At 59.4% G+C, this 22,076-nt stretch overlaps 1 protein-coding gene across 2 annotated transcripts; it reads right to left on the bottom strand.

The window, feature by feature from the left end:
* Window positions 1-494: 494 nt before the first annotated feature.
* NOS3 (nitric oxide synthase 3) lies at window positions 495-18,827 on the bottom strand (the record flags this gene model as incomplete). Of its 2 annotated transcripts, none has more annotated exons than XM_079711755.1 (26): window positions 495-851; window positions 947-1,141; window positions 1,538-1,686; window positions 2,481-2,602; window positions 3,847-3,934; window positions 4,017-4,227; window positions 4,854-5,026; window positions 5,575-5,762; window positions 5,879-5,957; window positions 6,085-6,217; window positions 7,927-8,101; window positions 8,206-8,322; window positions 8,944-9,011; window positions 11,842-11,946; window positions 12,188-12,332; window positions 12,509-12,582; window positions 12,708-12,902; window positions 13,440-13,541; window positions 14,033-14,207; window positions 14,311-14,450; window positions 14,651-14,792; window positions 14,885-14,976; window positions 16,548-16,710; window positions 16,816-16,964; window positions 17,288-17,405; window positions 18,670-18,827. In XM_079711755.1, 26 exons carry the CDS (start codon window positions 18,825-18,827, stop codon window positions 690-692), a joined length of 3,618 nt encoding a protein of 1,205 aa, XP_079567881.1. In that variant the 3' UTR covers window positions 495-689. The 2 variants fall into 2 exon arrangements, with proteins under 2 accessions (XP_079567881.1, XP_079567882.1); XM_079711756.1 differs by having other exon boundaries at window positions 17,288-17,390.
* Between the last annotated feature and the right edge of the window lie 3,249 nt (window positions 18,828-22,076).

Raw genomic sequence — 22,076 nt, 5'->3', positions numbered from 1 at the left:
GAGTTCACGTTGGTGTGACGTCTGAGGAAGCGGGTCTGGCCCCTCATCCTGTCTGAAACAAGCAGTAAAGTTTGCTCATGGCTTTGCTGCACAGCTTTGTGACCTTAGTCCTGGAATCCCCACTCCTGTCAGCTGACGACTGCACCTGCTTCTCAGTCCAGATCAGGGGGCAACACAGAACTGCCCGTGATTGGCTGGAAACCACCACTGTTCTCCAGCACTCCCTGTCAAAGAATTACCACCTCCACACTGCCTGCACAAGTTCAAAGACAAAGCTTGTCATTCATTCTGTAACTGTAATTGACAGCGCTGGGTTAGGCATCTTAGTAGCTCTCATAACTTCTGATCTGATCTCTTATGGTGAATCTTCAGTAATAAATATTTGAATGATTTAGAGATCAGGCTTCAAGATAAGGTACTTCCGAGAGAGGTGAGGGAAATCTAAAATTGACCTAAATAACACAAAAGGGCTCTGGAATACCACTGCTGGGAGACGGCCTTCCAGATTTACTCAGACCTGGGGTAGGGAAACAGACCTAGACAGAGAAAGAGATATTCCCGGGAATCAGGCCAGTCTCCGCAGACTCTGGACAGAGGTGGGACGGCACCTCGGGAGGGGAGGGAGAGGTGGCTGGTTCCGGTCTGACGGCCCCTCTCTCCGCGAACTGAAGCGGAAAGCAAGAGGGCTCTCAGGGGCCAGGGGTGTCTGGGCCGGGCGGGTCGAACGCCCAGGGCACTGCGCCCCGCATATGCCGCTCCTGCAAGGAAAAGCTCTGGGTGCGTATGCGGCTTGTCACCTCCTGGGTACGCAGCGTGAGCCCGAAAATGTCCTCGTGATAGCGTTGCTGATCCTGGCGGGGGAAAGAGGGCGGGAGATCAAAACCCAAGTCGGAGTTGCCCACCGGAGTGGGGGCGGCCCCCGGCCCCCGGCCCCGCCCCTCCGCACCCGCAGCACGCCGATGACGTCGCCGGCCTCATCCAGCTCCATGTCGCCCTCTGTCGCCAAGATGCGCTGCACCGTCTGCAGGACGCTGGTTGCCATGGTGACATCGCCGCAGACAAACATGTGGCCCCGCTCGAGGCACAGCACGCGGTGCACCTCAGCAGCCAGCTCCGTCCGTAGGATGTCCTGCACGTAGGTCTGAGGGGAGGCGGGGTCAGGGGCGGGCCCTGGCGGGGCACCAGGCTGGGAAGGGCATGCCCCGGGGGGAGCGGGTAGGGTGGGTCCTGAGTGCGGGAAAGATACCCAGCGCACCTGGTGGGGCCTTGGTGCGCTGGGGTGGGGTCTCAAGGGACGGAGCCAAGTAAGGGGCGGGCATGGGTGAGGGTGGGTGAGACCCAAAGGGGCCTTGGCACGAGGGTGGAGCCGAGTGGGCGCGGGCGTCTGAGCGCCACTGGGTGGGAGCTGAGGGGTCGAGCGGAGGGTGCGCACCGCAGGGGCCGGGGCCGGCTGGGCCTGGGCGCGCCGCTGGAGCGCACGTCGGTTCTTCCCCTGTCCCTCGCTTCGGGTTACCCCTGCCCCCTCAGGGTCCCGCACCTTAGGGCTGCCGGGTTCCCGGGAGAAGGCGGTGAGGACGCGGCCAAACACCCCGCGCTGCTGGGCATCCTGCACCTCCTCGCGGTAGAGATGGTCGAGCTGGGAGCACCGGCAGCCGAACACCAAGGTCATGGGGGCAGGCTGCAGCCCTGCAAGCATCACTGCGGCTTGGGAGAGCCCCCCAGCCCCCTCCTGGGGACACAGCCCTAGTGACACCTCCCACTGGCTACCCTCACCCAGGCTGAGGGGCCCACCCTTTCCGGCAGAAACAACCACTCAGCTGTTTGGCCTCTAGGAGAGTTGGGATGCTTTCACAGAGATCCTGCCTGACGCTGATTTACAGAGAAGCCGAAGGTCACAGGAGGTGGCGACTTCCCTCTGGTGGCATGGCCAGTAGTGACGCTGTGCTTCGTCTGGGGCTTCTGACTCCATGCCCTTTGTACCATCCAACGCTGCAGTCTGAGGCTGTCTGGCCCCTTCCCTGCTCTAAGCCCATATTCTCCCACACCTTCCTCTTAGTCACAAGCTCCCTTCTTTTGATTTACCAGCTGCCCTGGGCACCCCATGCCCAACCTGAACACCCTGTAGCTTCCTTGGGTCTCAGACACACCTAGGTGACCTCTGACCCAGTCCGGAGTCCACCTGGGGCATATCTGTCTTCTGAGTCCCAGCCCCACCTTCTCCAGACATCCGGGTTCCCTTTGTTGTTAATCCAATCCAGTACTACTTTGTGCTGGGCACCAGGAAGCCAGACCAACAGGGCACTGCCCTCACCTCTAGGCCCCCGACCCCCTGGTCTAATAAACTTCTTTTCACCTTTGTGGCCCTGTTCCTTGCCCTCTTTCCTACCTGGTTCCTGCCTTCTAGCCCCCTGCTCTTTTGTGCCCCTAAGTTGTGTGACTCCCTCCTGCCTTCCCGTCATTCCCTTGGGCCCCAGCCTCACCTTTACTCTCGATGTCGTGTAGCCGCTCCTGCCAAAATCCCCGGAAGGGGGCGATGCCAGTTCCTGGGCCCACGAGGATGCAGGGCAAGCTGGGATCAGGCGGCAGCCGGAAGGAGGGAGCCCTAGCCAAGAGACCCTCCGTCAGGCCCACTTTGTTTCCCCACATCCCCCATTCTTATCAACCTCAGCAGGGTTGAGAGAGGAGAACTCAGCTTCCACTGAAAATGAGTTAATGCTTGTGTCCAGCTTGTAGTAAACGCAAAGTGTTTGATAAAAGAACTCTGCTGGGCCTCCCTGGTGGCGCAGTGGTTGAGAGTCCGCCTGCCGATGCAGGGGATACGGGTTCGTGTCCCGGTCTGGGAGGATCCCATATGCCGCGGAGCGGCTGGGCCCGTGAGCCATGGCTGCTGAGCCTGCGCATCCGGAGCCTGTGCTCCGCAACGGGAGAGGCCACAACAGTGAGAGGCCCGCGTACCACAAAAAAAAAAAAAAAAAAAAAAAAGAACTCTGCTGATTGGCAGAAACCTCCTGGACCTGTGGTTTCTGCAGGTTGGGTCAAAGGAAATAAAGCTTAAATTTGGATTGAAGAATGTTTTGATGTCTCAGTTCAGGAGATATAGAAAGTATGGGGAAGGGAAGGACCGACAGCCTTTTAATTCATAATGGGTCCACTGAGTGTCTTTATTTTAAACCATAGCCTCGACATTGGCATTTGGTTTGTATTCACTAGATTGGCAGTTTATCTGTAATTTAGCCTGCTGGATGGGTTTGGGTCACTAGGCCTAGCTGGTGCCATCCTGGGAACACTTCTTTGTTCCACCTGAGACTTCCAGCTCCTGGGTGCTGGATGGGCAGGACTTCTGAACACAGCAGGAGGGAAGGGTATCCTGAGATCCTTCACTTTCCTTCAGTGCTCAGTGTTACTGTGGTAACCTAACCAGTTCTCCCCGGACTAAATGCAGATAGGGCACGGTTCCCAAGTACCTGCCTGCCAACATCAGACTGACCCCGGAGATGTAGGGCGGGACACAGTACACCGTCTGAAAGCAACAGGGCCTGCTGGATCGAATCCCAGCCCCGTCTCTGGGAACTGCAGTTTCAAGATAGGACCCTAAGTCCAAATTAGTGAAAGGCCCCAAACTTAGCCAGAGTTGTGAAGTGGGTGCCCCGTCCCGGATATGTTAAGTGGGGCGTCCCTGCTCCCAATCACACCCTTCACCAAAGCTTCCACCCTCACCCTGTGCAACGGCCTGCCGCTCTCTCCACCTGTCCTCGGCCATCCGTGATGCACTCTGCCACCCCTGCTTGGACAGACACTCTCTGCTTGGCGCCTCTCCTGCTCCCCTCCCCCGCAGTGCTCACTTACCCCCTGATGAAGCAGGGTACGGGGTCTCCAGTCTTGAGCTGGCTCAGCCACGTGGAGCAGACTCCGTAGTGCAGGGGACCCAGCCCATCTAGGGGGTTGGGGCGGGAGGGGGCCAGTGAGGGTCCATCCCGGGGTCACGGTGTGGCCCTGCCCCTGCTCCCCAGCCTCACCTTGGGTCCTGTATGCCAGCACAGCTACTGTGAGGTGGATCTCTCCTGGATGGGTGCTGGGTGCTGAGCTGACCGAGTAGTACCGGGGCTGCAGCAGGGGCAGCTGAGTGAGGAGCAGCGGGGCGGGCAGTGCCACGGACGGAAACTGCTCGAGCACCTCCAGCAGGGTGGGGCAGCGGAACCACTTCCACTCCTCGTAGCGTCGGGGGTCCTGGTGGGGGCGGGGCGCAGTGAGCTTGGAACCTGCTAGCCCTGCCTGATGACCTCCCTCCTTGACCCCTCCGGAGCTGAGCCTCCTGGGGTTTCTCCCTCCTCAGTAGTTCAGGCCAACAAACATTTCCTGAGCACCTTCTCCGTGCTTTTGTTTTTGTTTTTGTTTTTTCCGTTACGCGGGCCTCTCACTGTTGTGGCCTCTCCGGTTGCGGAGCACAGGCTCCGGACGCGCAGGCTCAGTGGCCATGGCCCATCTTCCCGGACCGGGGCACAAACCTGTGTCCCCTGCATTGGCAGGCGGACTCTCAACCACTGCGCCACCAGAGAAGCCCCTCCGTGCTTTTTTTTTTTTTTTTTTCATCCTTTGGGCTGTGCTGTGTGGCATGTGGGATCTTAGTTCCCCAACCAGGGATTGAACCCATGCCCCCCTGCTGTGGAAGCGCAGAGTCTTAACCACTGGGCCACCAGGGAAGTCCCCTCCCTGCTTCTTTAAGGCGAGAGAATTCAGAGATGAGTAGGAACTCCAGAGCTGGGTCTTAGAGCCCCAGCACGATAGCCAGGTGGGCTCCCCTCCCGGCTCGTCCTGCCTCACCGGCCCCTGCTCCCCACTGGGGTGGCCCCCACCTGGCTGAGGGTCTCGAGCTCTTGCTGTTCACTGGGCTCTTCAGCCAGGGTGCTGAGCAGTCGAAGAAGTTGAGGGCTGGGCGGGGAGGTGATGTCGAGGAAAAAGGTGAGAGCCTGGCGCAGCGTACACGGGGGCAGCCGGGGGTCCCGCACCCAGCCGGGAGGAGGGCCACCTGCGGGGGTGTACGGGGAGCTCTGAGGAAGGGGCCGAGCCGGACTTGCATCGTCTGCGGAGTACAGGGGGACTAACCACCTCACGGTGTCTTATCAGAGGCCTGGGCCTCGAACAGTGGTGGTGGGCCTGTATGGGCAGCCCCTGTGAGTGTGAGTGTGTGTGTGTGTGTGTGTGTGTGTGTGTGTGTGTTTGTGTGTTTGAGGGCCCCTGCTGGACTGGGGTGGTCTGGGCTCCTGCCTTTCCCCACCCGGCTTGTTTGAACTCCAGGTACTGGTGCAGCAGAAGGTAGACCCGATGCCAGCTACAGAGCGGGTTAGGCTGCCGGAGGTGGGTGGAGTGGGGAAGCCTTTGGAAGAAGCCCAGAGGGAGGGGCGGCTTTCTGCGGCGGGGGCTGCGGGGAGTTCTGAGAAGGGAGCCGCCCTCAGTGGACCGTCCAGCAACAAGGCCAGCCCGTCAGGAGGCGGCGCAGCGCCTGTGAGTGGAGGTGGCCACCTTCCACCAGATCCTGAGGGGACCCTGGGGACCAGAGGGGTGGAGCCCCCTCACCTGGGCTGCCCTTCTCCAGCTGCTCCACTGCCACAGACTCGGTGGGCGGCGGCGGGTCCTCCACGCGGCTCATCAGCGCCTCCACGAGCCCCGGCCGGTTGGGCGGGCAGATGCCTATGTGGTCCCCCGGCTGGTACTGGAGCCCCTCCTGGCCTCCAGTGTCCAGGCGCACCAGGATCGTGGCCCGCCTGGGGGTGGGGAGAGGGGGCAGTTATAGGAGGGCTGGGCAGGAGAGGGGGCAGAGTCAGGGTCTGGGGGACGAGGGGCAGGGGCCGGCGTGGCGGGGCCCATTGGTCCTCCTCACGTGGACTTGCTGCTTTGCAGGTTTTCCACCAAGAGGACTGTGGCCTGGAACATCTTCCGCCTGTGCACGTGGATCAGGCCTGAGGGGCGGGGGGCAGATGAGACAGAGCTGGAGCCAGGGACCTTGGCCCGGCCCCTGAGTGAGTCGGTCCCGGGCCCCAGGGGAGCCGGGGGTTCAGCAGAGTCAGGGTGAAATCAGGGCCGCACCTGGCAGCAGCTGGAGGCCCTCGGCCTGGGCGCTCAGCCGGTACCTCTGGCGTTTCCAGCTCCGTTTGGGGCTGAAGATGTCCTGGGCCGCGGCCTTGGCATCCTCCCCCACGCAGAACGTCTCACAGGAGGCCTGGGGGGGTGAAGAGGTGAGGGCTGAGGCCCTCGGCAGCGAGGAGCTCAGCGGCACTGATGCGGGGGATGGAGCTGGGCCTGCTGGGGCCCCAGTCGCCACCTCCCATTCCTGGGGCTGCCTGTCCCACAGCCCCGGGGGCAGGAGGGAGAACAGAACCGAAACGGAGGCTGAGGCTGACGGCATCGTGTCCTTCGGCCCATTTCGTGTCTTGGCCGCTGTGTTAGCTATTCCTTTGCATGTATTTTTGTCACGTCCATTTGTTAGTTAATCTGGTGAGTGTTAATCTCGTGTCCCAAGGAGCACAGAGCTTGGCACACGGAAGCTTCAGCGAACGCATCTATGCGTTCAGACCTGTGTTCACATTCTCACTCCTAGACTTAACCGCTTGCAGGCCTCTGTTTCCCCGTCTTTACACCTCCTTAGGGTCTGCTGAAGATTAAATGACATGCTTACATAAAGCCCTTAAGAGCTCCTGGAGTGGGCACAGAATTCCGGTGGCCTTGGGAGGGGTCTCCGGCTGGTCTGTCTTCCCCTGCACTGCACACCAGGGGCTAGAGGGGGCCCCTGGGGCAGGACCCCTGGGAGGGTGTGTATCCTATTTGTTTCTGCTCAGGTGCAAGCCTGGAAAACAGCTTGGCCGGCCATCAGCTTGAAATCTAGGGCTCACCCATGACTGGTTTCTCCCATCCGTATCTATCACCAGTCCTGCTAATCTTTCTTTTGTGTGTGTAAAGTCTTCCTTCCTTCCTTGGCCCCCTCCCTTCCTTCCTACCCCCACTGCTCCCACCCTGCTTAGCTCAGAGCCTTCCTGCTTCTGGTTGGATGCTCCTCCCGTTGGCCCTGTGTCTCTAAAGTGGTGTCCCCAAGCCTCATGCCCTCTCCTCCCTTCTCTCGCCCCACTCGCAGCTTCCTGCCGATTCCCTTTGTCTGGATTCTTTAGTCTTGTTTCCCATTCCCTCTTCTTCTCCCCAACAAACACTCCACCTGTACTGGCCGGCCCTCCTCCTGGGATGCCCTCCTGCTGGGATGCCCTCCTGCTTGCCATCAGTCCAGACCCGCTGAGCTCAAGCCTGGGGACCTTGGTGGGGCCAGCGCTGCCCTGGAGCAGTGTTAGGACTGCGAGAAGGAGGCCCGTTCAGCTCTGGGCATGATCCCCAGACCAGGCAGAGCTGCTCTGGAGGAAGCCCAGGCTCAGGAAGTCATAGCCCTGGGCTGGCCCCTCCTGTACTCCCCTAGCCTAGGACCCCCTCCAGTCCAGGCACCGCCCCAGACCTGCCGAGCCTCAGACTTCCTGTAGTTTCTCAGCTTCAGCCCTTGCCTCTGACTAACCCTCTCTTGATCCTTCCCTTCTCCCTCCATCCTGCCCTGCGCCCCTCCCTCTGTGCCCGTCGGGGAGGGGGTGGACAGCCCGTGCAGGCCTGAGGCTCCCGCCTGCGCCTGCAGGGGCCCTGACACCCGTGGTGTCAGGGCCATGTCGTCCCTCACCATTCGACTCAGCCAGAAGGGCTGGCTGTGCAGTGGCAAAACGAGGGTGGATTTTGGAGGAACAGGAAGGGGCCAGAGAACCCAACGAGCCCGGGCATCAGTGAGGGCCCCGCCTCTGTAGGTATGGCAGGTCTCGGGAGCAGATGTCCAGGCTGGAGTGACTCAGAATTGGGGGGGGAGGGTGGCGGGAGCGAGACGTCGGGACGAGCCCGGGGGCTCACCTGGAAGGCGGCCTGGGCCCAGCCACGGAAGGCCTCCTCCTGGCCGCAGAGCTCATCACCCTGGCCCAGCTGAAGCAGCCGCTCCCCTCCCAGCTCTTCCAGCCGCGTGTCCACCGCACGAGCAAAGGCGCAGAAATGGGGGTACGCCCGGGAGCCCAGCCCAAACACACAGAACCTGGGGTGCAGGGAGCCGTCAGCGGAGGCCACCTCGTCCCCCGCTCCCCCTGGGCCCAGGCAGCTTGCCTCCCCCGTGGCTCCCCTCGCCAAGCCTCCCCGGACCTGAGGGTCCCCAGCGCCCCTGCGCTGTCGGTATTACTGGACTCCTTCCTCTTCCGCCGCCAGGAGGACACCAGCGGGTCTGAGCAGGAGACGCTGTTGAAGCGGATTTTGTAACTCCTGCAAGAGAGGAGGGAGACGGGGTGTCACAGGGGACTGGAGACCAGGAGGGGCCCAGACGTGGCCGGGGGACAGCCTCAGGGTCTCCGGAGCAGGCTTGGGATCGGGGCTGCGGCCCCAGGGTGTCTCTGAGCCTCCAGGCCCTGCCTCCCTCCTGTCTCTGAAGACCTCAGGACTGACGGCCCCTTAAAGCCCCAGGGCCTGGAGTTGGGGGGTCACAAGGAAGAGGAGGAAGAGGGTGTCCTGAGGCTGCGTGAGGGTTGAGGCCTCCGCTCAGCTGTCCTCCAGCTTGTTGGGAAAATGACGTGCGGAGCCGTGGGAGAACTCTTTAGATCTCCTTTCCTTTTTTTTTTTTTTTTTGCGGTGCGCGGGCCTCTCTCTGCTGTGGCCTCTCCCGTTGCGGAGCACAGGCTCCGGACGCGCAGGCTCAGCGGCCATGGCTCACGGGCCCAGCCGCTCCGCGGCATGTGGGATCTTCCCGGACCGGGGCATGAACCCGTGTCCCCTGCGTCGGCAGGCGGACTCTCAACCACTGCGCCACCGGGGAAGCCCCCTCCTTTCCTTTTGTGTCTCCAGATGCCTCCCCGTCCCCCCACCCCCCAAACCCCCATCCCCACTCACCTGTGTTGTTCTGGCCGAGGGGAGCTGTTGTAGGGGCCTGACATCTCCATCAGGGCTGCTGCGAAACTCTGGCGAGGACAAACGTTGGCATCACGATGAATTTTGTTTTATTTCAAACTAGGCAGAAGTTCATACTACACTGGACTGGCCCTTGTTATCATTATTTATGACCTTAAATTTTAATTGGTTTTGAACATTTCAAACAAGAGGTATTGCCTTTTTGAAAACATTACAGAAGGGTGTAAAGTAATAAAAGAGAAACTCTACCCTTCCCTTCCCTCCAGTCTCATCCCCCAAGTCATGTGTACCATGGACAGGTGTTAAACTTTCTATAGTTCATTTTTTAAAGTAAAAATGAGATCATATTATGTTTACCTGCTTTTTATCAATAACCTATCATGGATATCCTTCCAGGTCAACACACCAAGATTGACCTCATTCTTTGTTTTTTGGTCGCACTATGCGGCTTGTGGGATCTTAGTTTCCTGGCCAGGGATCAAACCCGGGCCCCCTGCAGTGGAAGCACAGAGTCCTAACCACTGGACTGCCAGGGAAGTGCCAGACCTCATTCTTTCGAATGACTACATAGCATCCCATCATTTGTAGGTACCATCATGTATGAGACTTCCCCCTGCCTGGGGACGTCTGGATGGTCTATGCACAATGCTCAAACACTCATATATGCCTGTTTCCTCCTTTGCGTATTTCAGTAGGGTAGTCCTTAGAAGTGGAACTGCTGAGTCAGAGAATTTAAAAGCTTGGTGGCGCAGTCAAATGGTCCTCTAGCATCAGGATAGAGGAATGCTCTGTCCACACTGGATGTGACCAGTCCAGTCTGATAGGTGGAAAATGGCTCTCAGTCTCCCTGCATTGCCTTGATCACTAGTGGCACTGATATCTTCTAGAAAGCTGAGCTGTATCATATGCTGCCACGGAAATAACTTAGAACTACACGCGGCAATCTTTACACAGGAAAAACCAAAACACGGCAAGGCCATAATATCCTAGGGTTAACTGTAGATGCATTTAGATGATGAGTCTACAGGTTCACCGTAATTAGCAAGTACTACCTTAATTTTATTTGTTGAACATTTTCTTGAAGTGTAATGTACATACAGAAAAGCACCCATGTTATAAATGCACAGCTTTACAGATTTTCGTAAACTGAACCTACCTGTGTAATCAGCATCCCGTCAAGAAACATCACCAGCATCCTAGAAGTCACCTTGGGGTCACCCCACCCCATTTACTCCCCACCCCCTCTCTGGGGTAACCACCCGGTCCCCTGATTAAAACCCCACGGAATTGTTTTGCCTCTTTCTGAAGCTGATACAAAGTGAGCCCATGGTCTGATTCTTTCGTGTCTGGCTTCTTTCCCTCTGTGTGATGTTTGAGATTCATCTGTTTTGTTGGGTGTGGTTGTATTTTGTTCACCTCATTGCTGCATTGCATTTGAATAGACCGTGATGTATTTATCCATTCTACGGCTGAGAGTCATTTGAACTGTTTCCAGTGTGGGGAACTGTTTCCAGTGTGGGGATATCATGAACAGTGCTGCTATAAATATTCTTGTTTGTGTTGTTAGTAAATATATGCCACTTTCTGTAGGGCAAATTCCTAGGTTTGCTCCATTTAGAAAACTTTGAGGTAAAGTGTACATACATTGAAATGCACGGAACTTAAGGGTTCAGTTCAATTGGTTTGGCTGTACGGCAGTTTCATTAAAAAAAAGAAAAAAAAAGTTAAACATAACATCTACCCACTGACCTAGCAGTCCCACTCCTAGGTATTTATCCAAGAGAAATGAAAACATAAGGCCACAAAAGCCTTGTACAGAAATGTTCATAACAGCTTTATTCACAATAGCCAAGCGCTGGAAACGGCCCAGGTGTCCGTCAGCAGTGAAGGAGAGAAATAAGCGGCTCATGCCATGGGCGTGGCTCAGCCATGGAGAGGAATGAACCACTGAATCACTCAACAGCGAGATGAACGTCCAAAGCAGGGTGAGTGAAAGAAGCCAGCATACCGTGCTCCCCTATCTGTGATGTTCTAGACCAGGCGACAGGACTCAGGACGGTGGTCGCCTTTGGTGGGGAGATGGGGAGGTGGCTTGACTTGGGGAGTTGACGAGGGGACTTTCTAAGTGATGGAAATGTTCTCTGTCTTGATAGGGTTGTGGGTCACATGGATGTAACTCTTACTTTTATACTGAAAAAAGTGAGTGACTCTAGTTTCTATAAAAGGCAGATCAGAAGCAGGACTGAATGGGCAGCAAGGCAGGGGAGAAGGCTTCCATGAGCATTCTGCTCTAGGGGACTTGAGGAGGTACTTAGTGCTAAGAAGGCATTTAGAAACAGAAGCAGATAAGGGCTCCAGAAATGAATGCTCCTGGGGGTGCCCAGAGACAGAGAAGCAGGAAGGACAGCGATTAACAATAACGTATTCAGTGGTGGGTCTCTAGTTTGTTTCTTTTCAAGATTTGTTCAGAAAGTGCAGTTTCCTAATCTCTGTTGGCAGCTGAGCAGTGTTCTTTTCTTTTGTTAAGAAAAGAAGAAATGACAAAGCTGAGCTTTCGCTTTAAGTGCCGTCTTTCCCATTTGTCAATGCCTGGCCAGCCAGGAAGTGCCTTCTGTGTATTAAGCACTTGCTCTGATAATGGAAATGACTTGGGGACCCAGCTAAGCAGGTGTGTCTGTGTGTGTGTGTGTGGGGGGGGGGGGCAGCCGCAAGGGTGGGCCTGGAGTGTGGCTTGTGCAGGCCCTTGGGTCCCAGTGGACTGTCCACGCTCCTACTCTCACAGCATCTCCGCTTTCCATCATGGGGTTGGGGGTCCTGCCCAGCCATTCCAGTTGTGAGTCTCCCCTCATTCCCAGTGGCCCCTTTCCTGGCAGGCCTCACCTCTCCATTCTCTGGGGGATCGCCGTTCCCAAAGGTGCTGGTCACCACCACCACCAGCGTCTCGTGCTCCAGGGACACCACGTCATACTCATCCATGCACAGGACCTGTGGCCAAGGAGAAGACCATGTCCTGGGGACTCGTGCTGCGCTGTCCTGGTTCGTTTTATTCTAGCCCTCCCGGCAGGGCAAGATTCAGGCCCCGACTCCGTCCCTGAATCCCTGAGGATCCCGGGGCTCCTCGTGGGCCCTGCCTTGTGACCCTCTCCTGTTCTCCAGGGTGTGTCTGAAGGTGGGGGCAGACCCCCCCACTTCTTTTCAGATCCCTGCCCTCTGGGCTCAGTCCTACCCGAGGGTCGAAGGCCTTCCGGAAGAGCCTCCCCAGCTGCTGTGCGTAGCTCTGGGCCCGGCCGGTCTCGGAGGCGTACAGAATCGTCGCCTTCACTCGCTTCGCCATCACGGTGCCCATGAGTGAGGCAGAGATCTTCACCGCACTGTGAGCAAGGGTGGGGTGAAGGGGTCCCAGGCGCACAGAGACAGGCCCTCCCCAGGCGCGTGACCCCAGCAAGGTCTTGGTGGGTGTGGAGGGGTGGGGTGCCCAGACCACTGCTGGCGATGGGGGGAAGGTCTGGGTGCGTGGCAGGGAGGGGAGCCCTCCCAGGGCACCTACTTGGCCACTTCCTTAAAGGTCTTCTTCCTGGTGATGCCGGTGCCCTTGGCTGTGCTCCCCTTCCAGGGGTCTGGCTACAGGGAAGCGATGGGAGGGCGGGAGTGGAGGGAGAGGTAAGGAGAGAGAACAGAAGGCTGGAGGCCCCTGGGGCTGCTCAGTTAGAGCTGGCATGGTGGGCATGAGCCAGTGGGGTGGGCACCTGGTAGCGGAAAGCAGGGGACAGGATGTAGTTGACCATCTCCTGATGGAAGACTGGGGTGAGGCTGCCCGAGATGGGGGGCACGATCCAGGCCCAGTCGGCAGGGCAGCCCCCCCTGGCCTTCTGCTCGTTCTCCAGGTGCTTCATGAAGGAGGCTGTGGCAGCGTGGTGGTCCACAATGGTCACTTTGGCGAGCTGGGGTGAGGGAGGGCAGGAGGGACGGGCTTAGACTCAGCCCACAGACCCTGCGCGTCCGTCACCCCAAACCTAACATCTACGGTCTTCCCTGAACCAGTGTCGCCCCTAACTGCGGCACGCGTGGTCAGGCTCCAAATTCAGCAGGCAAAAGGAGCTCCAATCTGTGTTCTCTGTATGCCTCCCACACCAAAATAGCCGAAACCCTTGAGACCACATAGAAGTACTCAGCAGGCACTAGTTTCCTCAAATTACAATGCTCAGCACGCCCTCGTCCTGGAATTAGAGTTTCCAGAATCCAGTGGGTCCCACAAACTGCAATACCCAGTATGCCCTGGGGACCAGAATTACTGAGCATGCACTAATCGGCTAGGTTCCCATAATTACAGCGCCTGGGACTACAGGCCTGGCGGGCCCCGTGGCGCTCAGACTCGGGAACTCCTTCCAGCTTTCTCCGACCCCCGGCCCAGTTTCTAAGTGCCTCCCTCTCTTCCAGCCCCAGTCCCTTGCGCTCCTGGCCAGTTGGGGCCTGTGTACCTGGTAACTGTGCAGCACAGCCAAGTTGATTTCCACGGCTGCCTTGTCTTTCCACAGGGATGAGGTGGTCCGGGTATCCAGGTCCATGCAGACGGCCACATCCTGGGAGCAGGGGTGCACGGCAATGGTTGGCAGGGGGCGGGGGAGGGTGGGTGGAGAACATTTTTGTCTCCAGCTCGTGAGTGGAAGGGGTGAGGGTGGGTGGGTGGCCAGCAGGAGGCCTGACTGCTTCATTTGGGGCTGATTCAGGTTCCTGCCTGCAAAGGCACCACAGGGCAGACAGGGGCCCTGGGGCCGGCCACTTCTCAGTCCCGGGCCTTAATTTCTCATCTCTAAAATGGGTTTTAACATGTTTTGAGTCAAAATATGCTTTGAGAAACTGATGAAAGCTACAGCTACAGCTCCTATCCCCAGAAAAATAACTGCATCTTCGCACGCAGGCACATACACCCCTTGGCCCTGACCTTGGTGGTCCCAGAGCCCTCCTCTGCAGTTCTAGGTCAGGAGGCAGACTGGACCTGACCTTGTTCAGCTTCTCCATGTTGCCGACATCCTGGACATGCCCCCAACCCCCCCGCCCCACTGGTCCTCACCTCCAGGATATTGTAGCGGTGAGGATCACACAGGTCCCGCGTGCCAATCTCCGTGCTCATGTACCAGCCGCTGAAGGGGGCTGCAGGGAACTCCAGGCCCCCAATTTCCAGCAGCATATTGGACACTGCTGGGAGGGCGTACCAGCGCAGGCCCAGGGCCGAGAACCACTCCAGCCTGGGGGCGTGAGGGCGTGGCATCAGCCCTGTGGAGCCTTGCCTACCTGGCCACCCCCTGGGCAGCCGCCTCCTCCACCCGTCCCGGCCCCCCTCGTGCTCACGTGGGGTGCTCCAGGGGCACCTCGAGGACCAGTTCGGGGGGCAGAACAAACAGTTCTGGAGCCTCATCTGGGGTCTGGAGCAGCAGGGGCAGCACATCAAAGCGGCCGTTTCCTGGGGTCCAGCCGTGCTGGATGCAGAGCTGCGGGGAGAGGGGCCGCAGATGGGAATGAGGGGCCCAACCTTGTGTCCTCCTCAGGGACCTCCTTCTTTGGCATCTCCCATCCTTCGTCTCAGTGAGGTCGCCTCTCCCTGCTGCACTGACCGCTCTTTGACTGGACCCTTTGGCCTCCTCCCAGAGCCCTCAGGCTGGCCTCCCCGTTTCCACCTGCCCACGCCCACCTCGGTGATCTCCACGTTGGCTGGGTCCCCCCTCACGGAGCCGTCCTGCTGCCTGTAGCCCGCGTAGCGCACCAGTTGGCTGTTCCAGATTCGGAAGTCTCCGCGGCCCGGAGTGCGCTGCGGGAACACTGTGATGGCCGAACTGACGTGGGAACGAGAGCTGGTCAGAGCCCAAGTTCACTGCCTGTGCCTGGGGGAGGGGTCGGGGTCTCGAACAGGGCGGCGGGCACTCACCGGAGGTTGCCCCGGTTGGTGGCGTACTTGATGTGGTTGCAGATGTAGGTGAACATCTCCTGTGCAGAGCTGCAATCCCGTGCATCAAACACCTGAGCCATCCGAGGCAGGGAGACAGGAGGGAAATGGGGGTCTTGAGTATCAGCCCGAGGAGAAGGCAAGGACGCAGGGCAGGGACTAGTGACCTTGTCTGCAGCCTTCGAAGGCTGGTGGGGGGGGTCACAAGCTGTGAACCATGGTTCTTTCTCCTCTCGGGAGCCTCCCTGACCATTTGCACCCACACTGACCCTTCCTGCCCTGCACCCCACACACCCGGCATGGTCTGGCCTGTTCCTTATCTGCTTGCCGGGGCAAGTGTCTCCCCATCCCTACAGAAGCTGACCTGGCACCTGGTACAGAGGAGGGACCCAGTCACTGCCAAACTGATGATCGGGGCAGGGCACCAACTGATGGGGATGCCGCCTGGGGGTGTGGGTGGCGAGTTCCCCATTTCTCATGGTGCTCAAGCAAAAGCAGGTGACCCCAGCCAGTCTTCTGACTCTCCTTGAGCACACGGATGATGGGAAGGGGGGTGGCTGCAGTAGGTGGCCTCCGGGGACTCTGCCCCATCCTGACATTCCGAAGCAAGGAGGAGCCATCCTGACTGGTGGGGTGGAGGCCCCAGCAAGAGGCTGGGAGGTCCCTTTCCTGCTTCAGGGAGGAGGGGACTTGTGTTGGTGATAGGGGCAGCGGTGACCGTGGCTGGCCTGGGGCCAACAGCGGGGTCAAATACGGAATCTCTGACGGGTTCAGAGTTGAGCTAGAGCTTTGAACAAGTTCAAGCGTTTTGTTAAGTGTCAGACAGGATTGTTCTGATTTTGTTTGAGCCTCCTTTGGGATGTACTCAGCACATGGCTTTCTTCCAAAATCTCTGGTGTCCGGTTACAACTAAGGAGGCCAAGGTCATGGATCCAGTTCCCCTGTGGGTCAGCTTGTTTCTGGTAGGGCCGGGCCACAGGCTGTTCCAGTAGCCCAGGGGAGCTTGAGTCACATGGCAGGGCGTGCGAAGGAGGGTATGAGGCCCAGGCTCTGGGGGACTGGGAGGGAGCAGTGTGTTTGGGGTGAGGACGCTGGGCTGGGCAAGCGGGGGCCTTTTTTTTTTTTTTTTTTTTTTTGCGGTACGCGGGCCTCTCACCGTTGTGGCCTCTCCCTTTGCGGAGCACAGGCTCCGGACGCGCCGGCTCAGCGGCCATGGCTCACGGGCCCAGCCGCTCTGCGGCATGTGGGATCTTCCCGGACCGGGGCACGAACCCGTGTCCCCTGCATCGGCAGGCGGACTCTCAACCACTGCGCCACCAGGGAAGCCCGGGGGCCTTTTTTGGAAGAACTGCTCGCGTTGCTCTGACCATACCCCACAGGGATCACCGCTCAGCTGTCCTCACCTACTCAGTGCGTCCCTCTGTCCATCTGGGTGATTCTCCCCACCGGACAGCCAAGGCGCTGCTATGGGGCTTAATGACCAGGTGTTAGCTGCTGGGCTGTGGGCTCCCCTGGGGTAGAGGGAATGGGCGGGGTCTCCCCACTGCTCGGGACCCCCTCGGGAAGCCTCAGGAACTGGTGCAGCCCATCTTTTCCTCTCCTGTGTCCCCCGTCCCCACACTGGGTGCTGGCTAGCCAGCCTCACCTGCAGCTTCCCCCACTGGATCCGGCCCACGCAGCGGGGGGCGTTGCGCCAGGCCTGCTTGGCCCCGAACACCAGCTCGCTCTCACGAAGCTGGTACGTGCCCGTGGCCGCTACCTCGGCTTCCACTTCCTGAAGCCGCTCTGTGTGAGCCTGGGAGCCGCTCCTGGGGAGGAGAGGGGAGCAAGAGGAAGCCGTGGGCGGGGGAGGGCCCCCAGGCTCGGTGAGGGCTTGGCGAGGGTGGGCTGCGGGCCTCGGGGGAGGGGCTTACCTCTTGATGGAGCTGTAGTACTGGTTGATGAAGTCCCTGGCCTGGCTCAGCAGCTGCTCAGCGGGTGGAGGGCCCTGGGAGGGTCGGCTCTGCAGTTTCCGTGGAAACACCAGGGAGCCCAGGCAGCGTCTGGGGGTGCAGGGCCCGTCCTGGGTCGGGGTGGGGGGTGGCGGCCAAGAGAGGAGGGAGCATCAGGTCAGGACCAGGTTGGGGCTGGGGGGCAGGGCCTGGAGGCAGAGTCTGGGGCAGAGGGAGGGAGGGTCCCGGGAGGTGTGGGTTGGGTACCCCCCGGCCCCCGCCCCCAGACTGGATATAGCCGGGAGGTTGGGCTGGGTTGGGGAGGCTGAGAGTGATCAAAGCCCCTTGCACGTTCCTTAGCTCGTCAGGTTCTTCCCGGTCTCCTCTCCCTTTGAGGGGACGGGCCTCAGCCATCTTGACCTTGACTTGGGATATGGGGGGCTCCAGGCCTTACCTGCTGTGACTGCGCACACAGAGTGTCGTAGGTGATGCTCCCCACCTCCCAGTTCTTCACGCGAGGGAACTTGGGCCCCTCTGGAGGCCGGGTTAGCTGGGGGCTGTTGGGAGCCGGGCTGGGGTCATGGGAGAAAAGTGTGTGACCCTTTGGACGTGCCCCAGAGACCTCTCCGACAGCATTAAGCATCCAATGATTGCTTGCTTGCTTGCCATGTGCTTTCTCACCCTTCCTCCCAGCCCTCGCAACAGCCTTGGAAGGTAAGCAATAGTGCACCCCGTTTACAGATGAGAGGTCTGAGGCTCGGAGAAGTTAAGGATCTTGCCAAGGGCCGCACGGGCAGAGCCGCCCCTTCTCCACCCAGGCCCGCCTCACTCCTCTGGATGCTCAGCCAGACCCTGGGCTCCCGGGGCTGCGGCGCTGGGATCCTGAGGCCCTGGACCGAGGCTGGGTCCTCATCCCCACTGCCTGCTCTGGACATGGGGTGTCCAGCCCCCTGAGGTTGAGATGAGCCCGGCCTGGAGGGGACGGAGCCCCAGGAAACCCCAGCAGGGATTCCTCAGCCCAGATTTCCCTCCGGCCTCAGAGGCCTTATCACTTCCTCCCAGGGCTGCCAGCCCGGCCTCGGGGAGGAAGGGAGGGACGCAGGCCTCCGTGCGCCTGTGTGGCCAGGCCCCCCGGCCCCTTCGCCCTTCCACGCAGAGCTGCCTACAGCCCGGCCACCCCGGCTGGCCTGTCACCCCACCTGGCCTCGGGCTGCGTCCTTACTCTCTCCAGGGACCTCTGCCCCAGGGGCGCCCCTGCTGGGGTCTGGGGCTGCAGGGTCAGTTTTGGGGTTGATGGCCAGTGGGAGGAGGGGTCTGGAGCAGGGGAAAAGGGCCTAGCTGCTCTCCCTTCTCAGTTCCTCCCGAGTGCCTCGGTCTCTCCCCCATCCTCTCACTCCCTTGTACCTACCTCTCCCCAGCTCCTTTCCACTCCTCTTAAATAATCATGGCTGTTTGTCGGTCTTGCCGTGAACTAGAAACTTAACAACAACTCCATGGGGTCAAGTACTGCTAGATCCATATTTTGTATAAACGGAGGTTCAGAGAGGTTAAGTAACTTGCTCAAAGTCAAACAGCTCTTGGCAGCAGAGCAGCATTCAAACCCTGGCACCTGGTAAGCTGGCACTCTTACCCCCGACCTTCACCTGTTGCCTGCCGGCCTGGATCCCGGTCTCTTGTCTGAGCCTCCCTGACCATCTTGTTCTGTCCACGCTGACAGCCGTTTGGGTTGGCGACCTGGCCCCCCTGACTGGGCTGCAGGCTCCAGCCCTTCCAAGCTGGGCCTTTAGGCCTTGACCTGCCCCCCTGCCACCTGTTCCTAGCCTCTGCAGCCCTCACCTGTGGTCTGGCGCGGGCGGGGGTGCGGGTGCCGGTGCCCGGCTGGGCTCGGGTGCTGGGGAGGCCGGGCCCTGCTTGCTGCACAGCCCGAGGCCCAGCCCTAGCCCCAGGCCGCAGGGTGGCCCGGGCTCCTGGCCCACGCTCTTCAAGTTGCCCATGTCGGCTTCAGCCGCGTCTGCTCTGTGGCTCCCGGCAGAGCCTCAGCCTTTTCCTTAGGAAGGGGAGGGGGCAGTGGGAAGGGGCTCTCCACTGCTGGCCCTCGCCCCGCCCCTGTCCCACACACAATGGGACAGGAACAAGGCCGGCTGGGAGGCTCGAAAGCCTCGGCTCCATGCCCGCAGGCCCGGAGGGTGGAGGGCCGGACGCCTGGGTTCCGCTCTGAGGACGAGGGAAGATAAGTGGGAACCCAGGTGCCTGGCAGACCCCTGGGACCGGAGTGCAGGAGCTGGGGTGCAGGGGGACGGTGGGGTGGGCTAGCCAGAGCGCCAGAAAGACCCTTCTGTTGTATCTGACCAGAGTGCAGGTCTTCCACCTCACCCTTGCTGGCCTTGCCCTGAGGGGTCAGACAGAAGGGGGGCTCTGTGGCAGTAGCAGGCGACGAGTCCCTGCTCTTAGTGACCACAGGGACCTCTAGGGTCACCCCGGTGCTCTCCTTCACCACCTTCCCTACATCTAAGTGCTCCTGGACCCCTACCTTTGAGTCTCTGGGGGTTCTTGGGGGTACAGGCCCAGCAAGGATACCGTGACCCTTTGTCCTTGGGTCTGGCATTAGGGTATCCCTTTCCCTCCCAGCCCCAATTTCCTGGAACCCCCGCCCCCTGTGACTCAAGTGGGGGACACAAAAGGGCAGGAAGCTGCCATCCAGGGCCTCCACGCCCACCCTGTCATACAGTGACGCATGCTTCCCTGGGGGAAGTAGGTCAGCAGACAGACCCAGCAGTCAGGGCTGGGGCAGAGACTGACCACTGGGGAAATCCTGGGGCCCTAGCAAGAGCGGGGGTGGGTGGTGGTGGTGGTGAAGGGAAACTACAATTCCCAGAATGCAAGTGGTACACAGGGGCACTCTTCAGGCACCTCAAGGAGTAGTGCATGCTGGGCTTTGTAGTTCTAAGCCATCTAGGGGCTGGAGAAAGGCCATGAGCTGGGGCTTCTGGGTCTACAGCGATCCGAGCCTGGCGGATTTGAGACCACAGAGACTAAGAGAAACTGTGAGAAAGAAACGGAAGTTGAGAGACCGGGATAGGCAGAGACAGGGAGAGGCAGACCGGCAGACAAACAAACATGTAGATTTGTGTTGGCTGGACTACTTTGAAAAGCAGTGGAGGATGTGATTGGTGTGGGCCTGGGTGGGGGGCGGGCAGGCGGACCAGCCGGAAGGAACGGGCCGTGCTGGGAGCTCTGGGATCACACCAAGAAGGGGGGGGTCTGCCAGTTTGGAGGCAGGAGGGTGAGGGGGCTTTGTAGACACGGACAAGCCTGAGCTCCTGGGCTTCCAGAAAACTTTGCTGCCCGTCCCTCAGCCAAGGGGCAGGTGAGATGCAGAAGCACAGGGCCTGTGCCCACCCCGGCTTGCCCCCCATGGCCCTGGAGCCCGAGGCCCCACCCCGCTCACCTTCCTTTCTCAGGGAGGCAGGAGATGGGAGCCAGGCGCCTAGCTCTCAGGTACTTTTCCCCACCATGGCTGAGGCAGACAGACCCCACTTCTGGCTCCCATTCAGCCACCACCTAACATGCACATGACTGAGAATGACTCCTTTTTCCGGATTCCGGTTAATGGAGCTGTGGCTGACCTCCCCTGGGACAAGGTGGCAACAAGCATCAGATGCTGAAGTCTTTACGACCTCTCGCCTGCAGCACTGACCATAGCCCTTCCCTGTGGACTCCGGACCTTGGGGTCTCCCCTCCCAATCGCGCTCCACATTGCGGCCAGATTCATCTCGAAATCAGGGCTAACGTCATGCTTTGGCTCCCCCTGAGACCTTCAACCCAAGGTCAACACACTGGCCCAGCCCTCAATTTCCCAGATGTGCTACTCACACCCTCTGTTCTAGACAAATGGGCTTCCTCACAGATTCCCGAACTGTCCTTGTGTTTTCCTGCCCCTGGGCCCTTGCTTATGCCGCCCCCTCCTCCTCTCCCTTAGCCTTCTGACTAAAGGAGATCTTTCTTTTCCTTCCTCATGGCCCAGCCTTGGCAGCCCAGGAGGACCAGAAGGGACCTGCTGCAGGAGATGCAGGTATAATGCCCTCAGACTCTGCCCAGCAGCCAACCCAAGACCACATGCTCCCCCAAGGCTTCAGAAAGTCCCTGAGCCCCCGAGGTACGTGGGCTCACGTCGCTGCCCACCAGGGGCCTCTCCAGGTGGTCTTCCTGCAGCGTTCCTGTTGGCCTGACGAGACCATCTCAGGGATCCCTGTGGTCTGAGGCTGTTCCCATCCGGTCCTCCCTCCTCTCTCCTTTCACAGGTGTCAGACCTGCCTCCTGTTCCAGAGGCGTTCCCTCCCTCCCCGTTATCTTTCACAGGCATGAATCTCCTATGCTTCCAATTCCTTCTTGGTGTGCTTCCTGGAGGATCCGACCAACACACGGCCCCGCTGTGTTTCCTCTGTGAGGCCTTCCTCCAACCCCCTCCTCCAGGCTCCCCAGGCCACGGGAATATCTCTTGCTCTGGTTCCTCCCAGCGGCGGTTCTTGGGCAGCTTGCTCTGTCCGATTTCTCTTCCTAATGAACTTGTGTGCTCTGGAAGCACAGAGCAAGTTCTACTCATTTGCTCTCCTCAGGCCTGCATCTCCTGCACCAAACAGGTGCTTTGTGAACATTGGCTTGTTCAGCTGCACATGTGTGCAGCCCCCCAGGGGCCTGCAGCTGTGTTCCAGAGGCAGTAGGAGAGGGGCCGCCGAGAAAGGAGTCAGTGAGGCTGGCGGGTCGCGGTGGGCAGAGGGCGCGGGCTGGGCCGGTGAAGGTGATGGAGCCAAGAGGGGGCCTTCTCTGGCCACAGAGAGGTTGGGGACAGTTCAGTGCAGCTGCATGGATGGCGGGGACCAGGGGGCCCCGAATTTTTGGTGGGGATCTGGGTAGAAGAAGCCACAGCAGGGATTTTAGGAAGAGAGGGAGAAAAAGTAGAGCTAGAGAATCAGAGGTGAGGCTTTCACCACAGGGAAGTTTCCCTTTGGCCGCTTTTCCTGGAGTTTTGGCTGGCACTGCCCTGCGTGACTTAACTTCCATCAAAATGGACTGACTCTGGCATGCCTGACGGTTTTTGACTCTTCCACCTCTGGGATGGGGCCTTTCCCATCCTTCCCCAGGCCCTGCCTTGCTCTTTGCCAGCCATCTCCATTGGGCATTAAGGCTCATGCGGCTCAGTGGCTGACTGCTCTTCTTAGCTATTGCATTTTTTTTTTTTTTTG

This window comes from Hyperoodon ampullatus (assembly GCF_949752795.1).
Source record: "Hyperoodon ampullatus genome assembly, chromosome: 9".
Taxonomy (NCBI): domain Eukaryota; kingdom Metazoa; phylum Chordata; class Mammalia; order Artiodactyla; family Ziphiidae; genus Hyperoodon; species Hyperoodon ampullatus.
Note: the sequence above shows the minus strand (reverse complement) of the source record. Positions and strands in the feature narration are given on the sequence as shown.